The 14,885-nt window shown below is 37.6% G+C and overlaps 1 protein-coding gene across 1 annotated transcript in view; it reads right to left on the bottom strand.

Moving 5' to 3' along the window:
- The window catches only part of MAN1A1 (mannosidase, alpha, class 1A, member 1), a 173,528-nt gene that overhangs the window by 8,592 nt on the left and 150,051 nt on the right, over positions 1–14,885 (bottom strand). Inside the window, exons 10-12 of the mRNA XM_010861958.1 lie at positions 8,317–8,432; positions 1,410–1,629; positions 260–432 (exon numbers count right to left, since the gene is read on the bottom strand). Coding sequence (XP_010860260.1) covers positions 260–432; positions 1,410–1,629; positions 8,317–8,432 — 509 coding nt within the window. The remainder of the gene's footprint in view (positions 1–259; positions 433–1,409; positions 1,630–8,316; positions 8,433–14,885) is intronic.

Genomic DNA, 14,885 nt, shown 5'->3' with positions numbered 1-14,885 from the left:
GAACTTAATTTTATAATAGGTCTTTCCAGATTCTCCTTCAATACCAGAGGAGGTATATTTATATACAAAAAACAGAGCTGAAGGCAGGGATGTGGGATGACTTAACTGAAAACACTCAGTCTTGAATGGAAAGATGGCTGGTCAAAGCTTTAAGCTCTAAGAATCATAGGAGAGTTAATATACTAGATTGATAGGGATCACTGAGTATTTTTTCCACACACATATTCCCATAAGAAACACAAGCAAACTAAAACGTCACCTCCACAGCTTCCCAGGCCCATTTCCTGTACTTTGGATCATGAGTCAGTCGCCACATGTACATGTAAGTCTCAACAACTTCTGGCCGTAAGATGTAGTATTTCTCATTTTGCCTCGTAGCAATGGCTTCAACACCACCATCGAATCTGAAAGCTTCTGGTCCCAGTTTCACAACTAAAAGACAAGCAGTGGGGGACAAGGGTTATTGTCTCTGACAATGCTTAGTGTCTATAACTTAAATGAAATTAAAAGATACTTTAGAACACTCAAGAGGGGTGCCAAAATGATCATTTTAAGGAATAGCTATAAACACTGTATAATAAGCAATGTTCAATATATATTTTTAATTTATCTACTGAAAATAGTACATTTAAGAAAGTGGTAATAATCCTTTACTTTCTTTCATTTTACCACCATTTACCAAGTCCTCACTTGGTCAGCGCGAAGCACCACCTTATTAGTGAGCTAAAAAATTAGTGTTTGAAAACTCTAAGTCATTATGGCATGAAGGTTATATAGTACTTGTGCATCAAACTTTCATAAGAAGGCAGCTAGACTCATCATATGGGGCTTCCCAGGTCGTGCCAGTGGTAAAGAACCTGCCTGCCAATGTGGGAGACTTAAGAGACATGGGTTTGATCCCTGAGTCTGAAATGTTCCCTGGAGGAGGGCATGGCAACCCCCTCCAGTATTCTTGCCTGGAGAATCTCATGGACAGAGGAGCCTGGTGAGTTACAGCCCACAGGGTTGCAGAGTCAGATACAAATGAAGGAACTTAGCATGCATGTAGATTCATTGTATATTTCATGCAGATTCTGGGAAGATTAATAATGGTTTATAACATACCAAATTTCTTCTGTATTAGGACAGGGACTCTCGCCCAATGTTATTTACATAAAGCAGGGTCAGTAAGTTAGACTTGACCTTTTATGGCCTGGATTTTTGTTTATTGGTAAACTAAAAGTAAATGTTTTTATGTAGAAAAGCAATGCCTCTTAAAGTAAAAATGTAAATTCCTTTAAGATATTAATCATAATCATCAAATATTCACCAGGCACAGTGGATGTTTTTTTGATGGCAACAAATGGACAAAGTTACTTAATGAAATAAAAAAGCACAAAGACCATATATGAAGAGTAATAGGGACTCACAGGTGCGATTGTAAGATTCGTGACAGGTCCGGGCAATTTCAGCCCCAAGTTGAAGGTAGTGTTGGGTCATTCCTTCAGGAGCGTCGTCTGCCCCGAGTGCAAACATGCCTCCAGCAAAGCAGGTCAGGTGGCCCATCTTGTGTTCCAGGAGGCCCCCTTTCCACTCTGCGATGTAAGTCAGCCCATTACGGGACTTCCGGATCAAGTGAGTCTCAATAGCCTGAAAATAATATTTATTTTCAACATTTTGCAATCTTTTCTCAGATTTATACTAAAAGAACATTGTGGCTCAGATGGTAAAGAGTCCATCTGCAATGCAGGAGACCAGGGTTCGATTCCTGGGTCGGGAATGTCCCCTGGAGAAGGGAATGGCAACCTACTCCAGTATTCTTGCCTGGAAAATCCCATGGACACAGGAGCCTGATGGGCTACAGTCCATGGGGTCGCAAACAGCTGGACACGACTGAGCAACTAACATATTCACTTTTACCACAACAGTATATATATATATATATATAAAAGAATAAAACCACTCACAATTTGAATTTGGTTCCATAAATACAACTCAACTTGAAATTTCATTTATTGCTCTTGTATATCTCCTCTAATCTATGCTTTGTTAGTTTGGTTCATTAGAATTAATGCTGTTGGGCCAGCCCCATAGGTTTTGCTTGGTTCCATGATCAAACACTTGTAGTCCTCAGACCAGAAAAGCTGTCTTCTTTTCAAAGACAGGCCACTGGTATACTGTTGAGAGCTGCTTTAATGCATTTCCATTTTCAAAAATAACACAAAGCACTGGCTCAGCTCTGAATAATGAAGAGAGCATATTTGTATATAAAACCCAGGCTAGTGCTATTACTCTTCCTTTCTCTCCCTTAGGCTTGAAAGGGTGGCAAAACAGAGTGGAGAAAAAGGAGCTGTTCTTCGGTCAGTCAGATTTTGTGTATGTATGTGCTTAGTTGCTCAGTCGTGTCTGACTCTGCGATGCCATGGACACCAGGCTCTTCTATTCATGGAATTTTCCAGGCAAGAATACTATAGTGGGTTGTCATTTCCTATGCCAGGGGATCTTCCTGACCCAGGTATCAAACCAGTGTCTCTAAGATCTCCTGCACTGGCAGATAGATCTTTACCACTGCTTGGTCTGGGAAGCCCCAGTTGCTCAGCTTCAAATTTCAGCACTGACATTTACTATCTGCAAACTTTGTGGGTAATTTGCTTACTGTATCTTTAAATCTCAGTATCCTTATCCATGAAATAGGAATAGTAGTATCCATTGAGAAAACTGCAACATTTTGTTTATAAAGCAGTCAATACAGTGATTCAGTTCAGTTCAGTTCAGTTCAGTCGCTCAGTCGTGTCTGACTCTTCACGACCCCATGAATCGCAGCACGCCAGGCCTCCCTGTCAATCACCATCTCCTCAAACTCACGTCATCGAGTCGGTGATGGCATCTAGCCATCTCATCCTCTGTCGTCCCCTTCTCCTCCTGCCCCCAATCCCTCCCAGCATCAGGGTCTTTTCCAATGAGTCAACTCTTCGCATGAGGTGGCCAAAGTACTGGAGTTTCAGCTTTAGCATCATTCCTTCCAATGAACACCCAGGACTGATCTCCTTTAGAATGGACTGGTTGGACCTCCTTGCAGTCCAAGGGACTTTCAAGAGTCTTCTCCAGCACCACAGTTCAAAAGCATCAATTCTTCGGCGCTCAGCTTTCTTCACAGTCCAACTCTCACATCCATACATGATCACTGGAAAAACCATAGCCTTGACTAGACAGACCTTTGTTGACAAAGTAATGTCTCTGCTTTTGAATATGCTGTCTAGGTTGGTCATAACTTTCCTTCCAAGGAGTAAGCGTCTTTTAATTTCATGGCTGAAATCACCATCTGCAGTGATTTTGGAGCCCCTAAAAATAAAGTCTGACACTGTTTCCACTATTTCCCCATCCATTTCCCATGAAGGGATGGGACCAGATGCCATGATCTTCGTTTTCTGAATGTTGAGCTTTAAGCCAACTTTTTCACTCTCCTCTTTCACTTTCATCAAGAGGCTTTTTAGTTCCTCTTCACTTTCTGCCATAAGGGTGGTGTCATCTGCATATCTGAGGTGATTGATCTTTCTCCTGGCAATCTTGATTCCAGTTTGTGCTTCTTCCAGCCCAGCATTTCTCATGATGTACTCTGCATAGAAGTTAAATAAGCAGGGTGACAATATACAGCCTTGACGAACTCCTTTTCCTATTTGGAACCAGTCTGTTGTTCGATGTCCAGTTCTAACTGTTGCTTCCTGACTTGCATATAGGTTTCTCAAGAGGCAGGTCAGGTGGTCTGGTATGCCCATCTCTTTCAGAATTTTCCACAGTTTATTGTGATCCACACAGTCAATAAAGTCAATATTGACTTTTTTGGCATAGTCAATAAAGCAGAAATAGATGTTTTTCTGGAAGTCTCTTGCTTTTTCGATGATCCAGCAGATGTTGGCAATTTGATCTCTGGTTCCTCTGCCTTTTCTAAAACCAGCTTGAACATCTAGATTAGCACTTGATAAAAGCCATTTATTATCATCACATCACTACTGGTAACACATGAATTAAATTCCTCCCTAATAATTCTATTAAAAAGGATATTAATATATGATGAATAAATTTTTTTTTAAAGAAAAAAGGTATTTAAATTTGGGAGAAATGATTTTATAAAAATGACTAAACATCTTTGGCTATTTCTGCCCCAGAACTGTTGATATTCTTCTGAGTATATAAACAAAATAAGCCTTATTAGAAAAAAACAAAGTTGTAGTATAAGGGCTTGGGATTACTATTTTTATTACTTAAATAGGAAATACCCCCCACACTCTCAATTATTAATACTTCTTGGAAGGAGAAGGGCTATGACTGTGTCTATAACTGTTAGAGTATCATCAAAAAAGAGATTTTAGGAAGCACATTTGAGAATACAGGCATATCTTTTTTAATTGTGTTTTGCTTTATTACACTTTGCAGATACTGTGTTTTCCACAAACTGAAGTTTTGCTGTGACCCTGTATTAAGAAAGTCTTCAGCATTGTTTTTCCAACAGCATTTGTTCTTTTCATGTCTCTGGGTCACATTTTGATAATTAGCAACACTTCAAACTTTTTCAATATTATTATATTCATTATGGTGATTTGTATCCGTCATCTTTAATGTTACTATTATGATTCACTGAAGACTCAGATGATGGTTAGTATTTTTAACTAGAGTATATACATTGTTTGCTTTATACATACTGTTATTGTACACTTAATAGCCTAGAGTGTAGTGTAAATATAACTTTATATGCATGGGACAACCAAAAATTTCATGTGAGTTGCTTTACTATATTACTTGCTTTATTGCAGTGGTCTGGAACTGAACCCACAATATCTCTGAGGCATGCCTGTAGTAGATACAGACAAAATTGTGATAGAGAAGAATGAATGAAAATGAATGCATAGGTAGATCAAACCTCTTTTACCTTTATTAGAAATAAACAAATGAAACCAAGATGGTAGGAAATAAATGAACACACTACTGTGCTCATTAACTGTGGTTAAGCTAATTTTATTGATGGTCTAGATATTACATTAATATTTCATTCTTATTTAATGCAACTGAACATGTTAGTTATTTACACTTCTCATAGCACAAATTGCAATAAAGTCCTTCAAGCAGATACTTGTTCATCACCCAAGAAATTATTCTTTCTACATGGCAAGAGTAATAGCTTTGAGCATGCATTAGAGAAACATTATTACCCTGTTATGGATCCTGAATAAAGTACTACATTATTTTTGGCATGATTCTGACCAAGTCACTATCTCTCAAAACAAACTACAGTGAAGTTTCAAGACTTTTGAAACAACGTTTGTGTGGCAATGGGAAAATGTAAATAAATATAAAGGAGGAAAAATTAGTCTTCAGTGGTTTTAAAATATGTTCTGTCAAACCTATAGAGAATTGATTAGGAAAAAATAAACTTGTATATTTTGTGATTTCATCCTTCTATATTTGAAAAAAATTAGTTGGATGTGCCTCTAGAATCCTAAATGCCTAATACGTCACCTGTCCAGATCACTCCAATGGACTTTCTGGCAGCATGAGAATCTACCACCATGGATTCTTAGTATGGCTTCCAGATGAGGCCACATTAACAGCCAGGTAAAAACTCTGAAGTATCTGTTATTAACACAATCCAAAAAAAACATGCCACTCTGGGATTAAATGATTTTCAAAAGGCACTAGAAGCTAAAGCTGATGGACTGCATGTCCAGTAAATTACCTGTCCAGAACAACACTGCAAGGGATCCTCTACTTCACAACAATGATCTTTTAAAGTACAACCAGGCGGTGATAATGCTAAAGAACTTGCTCGCCAGTGCAGGAGATGTGAGACGCAGGTTCGATCCCTGGATCGGGAAGAGCCCCTGGAGGAGGGCATGGCAAGCCACTCCAGTATTCTTGCCTGGAGAATCCCATGGACAGAGGAGGCTGGCGGGCTACAGTCCATAGTGGCACAGAGTCAGACACGACTGAAGCGACTTGGCACGCATGCAAGCAGCAAAATGTAACCAGCACAAAGAAATTTTACTATGTAAGACGTGACTACTTCTTCAAATCAAAAGTGCAATTGTTCTAACTTTGCTTTCTAAGTTGAAAAACACAATATGGATTGAAAGTGTTTTTACTATTAAGAGAAAGAGGAAACACTTTGACTTCATTTGCTTTTAATGGATTTTCCTGTCAACGGTTTGTCTAAATACAATATGTTAAAAGCTGGGGGCGGGGGGAGGGGGGTATAGTTTTAGAAACCAAGGGAAAAGTATTTGAAAGAGTATTTTAAAGTTGTCTTTCCTGGAACATCAAGATCTTAGGGGGCCACTTTAAGATTAGAATAATTAAAATGTCTGCCAGGACAGTAATTAAAAATGATATAAGGGAAACCATACTGTATGGAGAACTCCCTGAGTTAAAACCTGAAACCTCACAGGAATGAAGAAAAAATAAATCTGGAAGAGGGCATATGGACCATATCCTAGTCTGCTTTTAATGTTTATCATGTGTCTTAAAGGCTGTGCGAAATGAAGGCCACGGCTCTAACTAAGGTGTCGGGTTCCAATATCTGAAATATTAAAGAGCTGTATCTGCTCTGTGTAGTAAAGTTCACTATTGACCTTGGAGGGAACCAATGTAATATTAAATCTAGAGAGAGGGGATATATGTATGCATATGGCTGATTCACTCCATCGTACAGCAGAAACTGACACAACACAGTAAAATAATTATATTCCAATTAAAAAGTGGTGATGGGAAAACTGGACAGCTACATGCAAGAGACTCAAACTGGACTACTTTTTCACACCATATATAAACATAAATTCAAAATGGATTAAAGACTTAAGAGTAAGATCTGAAACTATAAAGCTCCTAGAAGAAAATATTGGCAGTGCATTCTTTGACATTGGTCCTAGAACTATATATATATTTATATGACTTCCTTGGTGGCTCAAATGGTAAAGAATCTGCCTGCGATGCAGGAGACCTGGGTTCAATCTGTGGGTTGGGAATATCCCCTGAGAAGGGAATGGCTATCCACTCCAGTATTCTTGCCTGGAGAATTCCATATATCGTTTTTTGATCTGTCACCTTAGGGAAGGAAAATAAAAACAAACAAGGGAGACTACATCAAACTAAAGAGCTTTTGCACAGTGAAGGAAACTAACAACAGCAGAAAAAGAAAGGCCACCTACTAAATGGCGAAGATATCCGAAAATGTATCTGACAAAGGATTAAACAAAATCCACAAACCCATACAACTCAACAAACAACCCAATTAAAGTGGACAGAAAACCTGAATAGACGTTTTTCTGAAGAAGAGAGAATACAGAGAGATGGCCAACAATCACATGAAAAGATGCTCAACATCACTAATTATCAGGGAAATGCAAGTTAAAACCACAATGAGCTATCACCTCACACCTGTCAGAATGGCAATCAAAAAGACAACAAATGACAAATGTTGATGAGGATATGAAGAGAATATGGTTGATAATACTGTAATAACTTTGTATGGGGACAGATGGTTACTAGACTCACTGTGGGTGATAATTTCATAACATACACAAATGTCAAATCACTATATAGTACATTTGAGACTAATATAATATCATACATCAACTACATTTCACTTAAAAAAAAAACTAAACTAACATAACATTGTTAATCAACTCAGATCAGATCAGATCAGTCACTCAGTCGTGTCCGACTCTTTGCGACCCCATGAATCGCAACTCCAATAGAAAATAAAAACACAAAAACTATTTAAGGAAACAAACATATTATATATTTACCTAACACACTACTTATTACACAGTAAATCAACAAATATTTGTTCCCCCTTATTCCTCTTCTATCACAAGGACCTTTGAAAACTATTAATAATTGTCCCTTACAGATTAGTGTGGTTAGTTCAGGTTTTTATTTCAAAGTACTGTCCATAATTAAATGGAAGTAGCCATTAGGACTGTCTGTAATTGTGGGTAATTTTAACTTACTTAATTTTTAGAATATAAATTCAGGATTTTACAATAATTTTAACTGTGACTTTAACAGGGAAGTCACACTTGTTGAAGAAAAATACCTCATTTTCAGATGTGTGAATCTTAACTGAGGTTTGAACCATGAAAAAACTTTTAACTGCCCTATTAGAACGAAACCATATCAAGTATGATTATTATTGGTATAATTATACTATCACATATTGAATTCTACCTAACTGAAAATATTTTGCAACCCACTCAGGTAGTATTTCATTTTTTCATTAAAGCTTGATTAATATGCAAGTTATAAGTTAGTTGAGTGCCAATAATGATTTAAATTTGTGTTTACCTTAATAGCATCAAAATACATTTTCTTAGCCTGGAGATCTGTCTTGTCAGACATTAACCATGCCTTTAGCAAATATTCATAAAAACTGTCTCCAAGTCCTCCAACTGATACATGATCTGCAAAGGAAATGAATTTTAGACTGATTCAGACTTTAATTCAGATAATGCAGTAAAATCACATCAGTTAAGTAGGATACAAAACCCTAAGTCAACAGCAAGTCAATGTTACATTTAAATTCCAACAAATCTGTTTTCAGAAAGATATTCTGAAATGAGCAGATGTGCTGTTAATTAATGTGATATACTTTAAATAATAACCAGTGTAGTTTTATAAGCATGCAGATAAAAAATAATCAACCCTAATTCTAAAATTCTGTTTCATTAGAAAAAATACTAAATTAAAATGTTTCATTATATATACAGAAATTTTAATTGCTTTATCTCTCAGTAAGATAATAAACCATGTCAAAGCTATGAGTATCATCATATCTTATAAAAAACCCCCAAAAACCTGGCCTGAAATATAACCAGAAACTCCTCAGTTTCTTCTAATTATTATTATTTGATAGCTTTTATAGTATTATCAATCTGAAGGGTCAAAATCCTTCAGGGGAGGCCAGTAAGAAAGAAGACAGGGTAGAAGTTTTTCTTCCTATACAGTCACTCTGTATCTGTGGGCTCCCTGTAAGTAGATCCAATCAACTGTGGATTGAATATACCGAAAAAAAAATTTGAGGAAGTTCCAAAGAGCAAAACTTGAACTTGCCATGCACAGCCAAATATTATTTTAATAGCATTACACATATTTACATAGCATTTCCATTGTATTACGTATTAAAGGTAGCAGGTAGTGCAGTGGTAAAAAATCTGCCTGCCAGCGCAGGAGACATGGATTTGATCCCTGGGTTAGGATGATCTCCTGCAGGAGGAAATGACAACCCACTCCAGTATTCTTGCTGGAAAACTCTTGTGGACAGAGGAGCCTTGTGGGCTACAGTCCATGGGATCACAAAGGCAGACATGACTGAGCAACTAAGCACGCATGTGCACACAGGTATTAAACATACTCTAGAGATGACAGGAGGATATGCATAGGTTACTTGCATATACTATGCCATTTTATATAAGGGAATGAGATCTGTGAATTTTGGTATTGTGGAGTCCTGGAAGCTACACTCTACAGATAGGAAGGATGGAATGTACTTCATTCCTACAATCCCCCTCCACTGTCATTTATTATGCTAGATCCACTATGTATGTTATAAACAATCTTGTAACTTGCAGGTAGGTAATCCTCTTTAAAAGTGAGATAAGAGGCTTAGAGGAGCTAAATGAGATTTTAACACTGGTAGGTGCCAGGTGACTCTCCAGCCCGCATAGGGTGTCAAATCTGTAATCACTCGCTCTCCAACATATACACCAATCATACGTATTCTTTTGCTTACTACTTGAATTAATACATTTTCCAAGCACATTTACCTATAAAAACAGAGACACAACTCTCTTTGAAAGGTCATTCCTAGAGTTCACAGACAATTTGAGCATTAATAATACAGTCTTATTTGGGAAATATGCATTTGAAGTTTCAAACCTTAAAACTAATTTTATGTATCTATTAAAAAAATCTTTTATTTGTTGACTTAGTTACAAAAAAGTAAACTGATTTTTATACCACTATCCAAACAATTTTCTCCTGAGTCCCACCCAACAATGAAACTTGGACATTGGGACCTAAAATTGAAGAGGTGATAAGAATGAACATACTATCTTTCCCTCCTCAACCTTATCTTAGCCTTGATCCCTACCTCACTAAGTGGCACCATCACACTTCCAGGTCTGCATAAGTCAGACATCAGATGGTCATTCTTTACTTCTCTCCCTCACTCCCATATTCACTGAGTTACTGAACTCTACTAATTTTACCCCCAGTGTATCTCTTGAGTCCATCCACTCCTTCCTGTCTTCACTAATACGATTTTGGCCTGAGCTACCACTATGCCTGAGTCTGCAATGGCAAATTATCTTGTCTCCTGCACTGTGACAGCATTTTGCTATTTAAACTAATTAAAAAATCAGTTCCTCAGCCATACTAGTGCTCAAGAGCTACATGAGGCCTTGGTTACAGCACTGGAAGGAAGACACAGAACATTTCCACCATCACACAAAGTTCCAATGCCAGTGCCATTCCAATCTCTCCTCCACATTAATGCCAGAGCAACCCTTTTAACATGTGAATCGGATCATCCCTTTCTTGATGCCTTTAATGTTAAAGACTCAAATCCTGGGTGTTTGGAGACCAGGGAGGCCCTGCATGATCTCAACCTTCCCTATGTCATCAATCCTGCTCTCTACCCTCTCGATATATGGCCCTTCTTTGGGGTTTTCAAAACAATTAGACTCCTTCCCACCTCAAGGTCTCTCAAGGTATTGTTCTCTCTGCCTGAAGCGTGCTCCCTGACTCCTCTCCCCTTCCTTTAGTAATCCTTACTCACATTTCATGTATCAGACTACCCACTAGGCTCTCCATGTGCTTTCTCACAGCACACGTTTGCCACATCTGCACTTTCATAAAATGGTGAAATTTGTGTGTGTGTGTGTGTCTTCTCCATGAGATTATGGTTCAGGAGGGCAGGGACTAGACCTGTTACGCTTTCCAGTCCACGTCAACCCCTAAGAAGTATCTTGCACATAGTAGGTACTCAGTAAATAACGACAAACAAGGCCAAATTCTTTTAAGTTAATTTTATTAAGGACTACACCTATGAAGCCTAGAAGGGATATATTTTTAATGTGTGATTTTCTTTTGCAGAAAGCCCAGAATTACAGTTTAAGTTTTATTGTAAAATTAGTATTTTTATAATTCTAGGGTTGATTCTTAAAATAGCAGTTTGACATGACCTTTACAATTTCTTAAATAAACCGCCACAGAAACCTCTGACATTTACAAACTAAACGGACTAAGTACTATCTCATCAATAAGAAGCCTGTTGTTATAAACATGATCACAGGAGACAAATGCAAGCGATGCGTGGTAAAGCAAATCTCTGTTCAGTTACTTTCAAAATAACAGGGACTAAATGAAGTAATAGGAAATGATGGCCATGATTCAGACATGTCCTTCAGAGTTAAGGCAATAAGAGTTGAAAACTAACAGCCAGAAGCAGCTTCATTTTCTTCCCCCTTGGGTTATGATTCTATAATGGAGGAAGATGCAAGCTTGGGCATTTGGTGATTTTTTAAAAAAGGAAAAGGGTTTACATATTTGCTTTAATGCCAGTTAGTTTTCTATTTTTTTCACCTATAAAATTTTTATATTTAGAAAGAATCAAAATAAAGGAACATAAAGGACTATGGACGAGAAACAAGAAAAATTCTTTTTAAATAAGTTAGTATTTCACTCACTAAGTCCCCCCCCCACCATGTCTGGATGACTATTTGTGTTGGCAACAAAGTCCTGTGTGGCTTTGTGGCTGTAAGAGAGAACATGCCTCATTTTATCAGCAGGAAAGGACTGTCTATTAGAAGGAACATATATGGTATTCTTATTCCCAAACGCTCTAAACATAATGTGTATGACAGCCACTCAAATATTATGCTCTTCTATAAAAGGGGCAATTTATTCTTTTCAATAGGAATAGGTCCCAGAAAAGGATGTCTGCTACTTTAAAAGAGAAAAAAAAAATCAAAAGAATCAAGACAAAAAGGATTATATACTCAATATCTTAACCCTTTAATTTTACAGACTTCATCTGAATGTGAACTTCTCTCTTCAAAGCAATCCCCCAATGATGCTCATTGCACCATATTTTATACATAATACTGTGTTACTATATGTATATATAATAGGGTGTTACTAAACACACACAATGTTGTCTCTGTTAATTGAAGAAGCGTGACAGTTGTTCTGTTTATAGACATGGAACCCCATCTTTGGCCTCAACAGTCATGACATATTATTAATGATCAGGACTAGATGCTGCCTCTCAACCACAATTGAGGAGCAGGAGACAAATGGTTCGGAGAGGAAAAACAGAACCATTACTAAAATCAGAGGCAGAAGGGGTTAGATTGGATACATACTGGATGAGTATTCACAAAATTCAAGTAAACTTCTATTAGCTGTAAGACACTGGGTTAACAAATATGACTAAGCCACTGTCCTCAAAAGTTCTGGATCCCTAGGAAGATGGAAATGTATATGAACCATTAGGAAAAGGACTGTGACAGGGAAGTACCCAGAGTGTTGGGATGGGGGAGGAAGAAGGGGAAGAAGAGGAGGGGTGGGTGAACAATTCCCAACAGTGTCTTGAGGAAGGCCACGTAGAAAAAAGGGTGATTGAGTTGGCTCTTGGTAGAGTTAGAAAAACAGGAAAAGGGCTTGAGGGAAAAGGCACAAAAGCCAAGACCCAGATATGGCCAAGCAGAACTTGATTAATGAACAAAAAAAAGTGCATCTTCCTTGTGGCTGGAACATTGGATGGGGATGGGGGAAGAGAGGCAGGAGATGCATGAACCCTATTTGTTTTTCCATCAGGAAATTGGCCCATAAGCAATTCAATTACAAAGGGCCCTTTGTGCCAGGAAACATGGACAAATATATAGTACACTGGTGACCCAGAAGGTGAAACTGAGATGTTCCAGAATAACTGACTCTTTTTGTCCTTCTTCATAGTGACCTCTGAATCCTACAACACAGGAAGGAGAGAGCAACTCACAGAGACTTTTAACTTTTGAAATCTTTCATGAGGATAACTTTAGAAATAGTTTTCCTTTCAGAGAATCATATCTAGTTATCTTGACTTGAGAAAGTTACTCAAGTTCTATTTTTCCAAAATATTACGGTGGCCCTCCCATTTTTAACCTCAGTATGCTTTAATACTCTTAAAAATGAATAAGCATGCTGAAGAATTCATTTATGTAATATCTATCAATATTTGGGCTTCCCAGGTGGTGCTAGTGGTAAAGAACCGCCCTGCCAATGCAGGAGACACAAGAGGCATAGGTTCGATCCCTGGGTTGGGAAGATCCCCTGGAGGGCAGCCCACTCCAGTATTCTTGCCTGCAGAATCCCATGGACAGAAGAGCATGGCGGGCTACAGTCTATGCAGTAGAGTCGGACATGACTGAAGCAACTTAGCATGCGTGCATATCAATATTTACCATATTGGAAATTAAAACAGAACTGAAAATATTTTATTAAAGTAATAATATACCCATTATGTTAATATATAGGCTTTTCAGAAGAATATGCTATATTTTACAAAAAAAAAAAAAAAAAAACCTTAGTGGGCAGACACCGTTTTACATTTCTGCAAATCTCTTTTGCTGTACTAGAAGACAATTGGATTTCCATATCTGCTCTACATTCAATCTGTTGCTATGTGTTGTTCTGGCTGAAACATATGAAGAAAATGCAGCCTCACACATTTGTATAGTTGGAAAGCAAAGAGTATTTTGATAGTCTTTTCAGATAATAGCAGATAATTTTTTTGGTACTACAGCAAAACTTGACAAGTGGTTAAAGTTTCTAACAGTTACAATGTGGAGTTAGAAATCACATCAATGAATTTTTGCACTATTACATTAAAATCCACTGGGCCATCTTGCACTTTAAATGCACTTTTCCTCACACATGATTTTGAAACATCATGCATGGTCATTTGGGACATACTGGTTCCCTGAATTATGCACATCTTCCAGATGATGATACATTTGACTATATAGCATCACAAAAACCATAGTTTTATATCATCACCAATCTTAGCAGAAGAATCTTTCAGTGTTGGTGAAAGGCATTAAGCTTATGGTGACATGTGCAAATGTTTCAAAATTCTAATTATAAGCTCAAGTTTTATCTTTGGTAGAGACACTCTTCATTATCCCTGAAGCAACATGCTCATTTTTGTGACATCTACCAATTACCCAAATAATCAATTTGTCTTCAGCACTTCTTTCAAGTAAAAACGATGACCCATGAAACAGCACAGCAGCTAGTTCAGCTTGCAACTCGAATCACAACACAAGCGCTTTTCTATGAGGTTTCTCATCATGCAGCAGAAGCGTTTTGTGTCTTTTTCATTTAATCATACAGAATATTACAAGGATGTGATCTACTCAGTGATCGAGATTTACTAGAATCAGTAACTGTCTTGCTTCATTAACAGCATTCGTGAGTGAAAGTGGTATCTTTTTATTTGTTGTGGTTATCTGTAGTGAAGGACATAACCACAGGCAAATCTCATGTTACTGCTCTGCATTTTACTGCCCTTTGCAGATACTGAGTTTGTTAGAAGTTGGAAGTTTGTGAAAACCCTGCATTCAGCAAGTCCGGCATCATTATTCCAACACCACTTGCTCACTTCCTGTCTCTGGAACACAGTTCGGTAATTTTCCAATATTTCTCAGTCTTTCACTACTATTATATTTTTTATGGTCAACTGTGATCAGTGATCTTTGATGCTACTATGACTTGCTAAAGACTCAGAAAATGGCTAGCACTTTTTAGCAATAAAGCGTTTTTACATTAAGGAATGTATATTGCTTTTTAGATATAATATTGTACTATTGCAG

Source organism: Bison bison, unplaced genomic scaffold, assembly GCF_000754665.1.
Source record: "Bison bison bison isolate TAMUID 2011002044 unplaced genomic scaffold, Bison_UMD1.0 scf7180017864473, whole genome shotgun sequence".
NCBI lineage: Eukaryota > Metazoa > Chordata > Mammalia > Artiodactyla > Bovidae > Bison > Bison bison.
The sequence above is the reverse complement of the archived record's forward strand: the minus strand, read 5'-3'. Positions and strand labels throughout refer to the sequence as shown.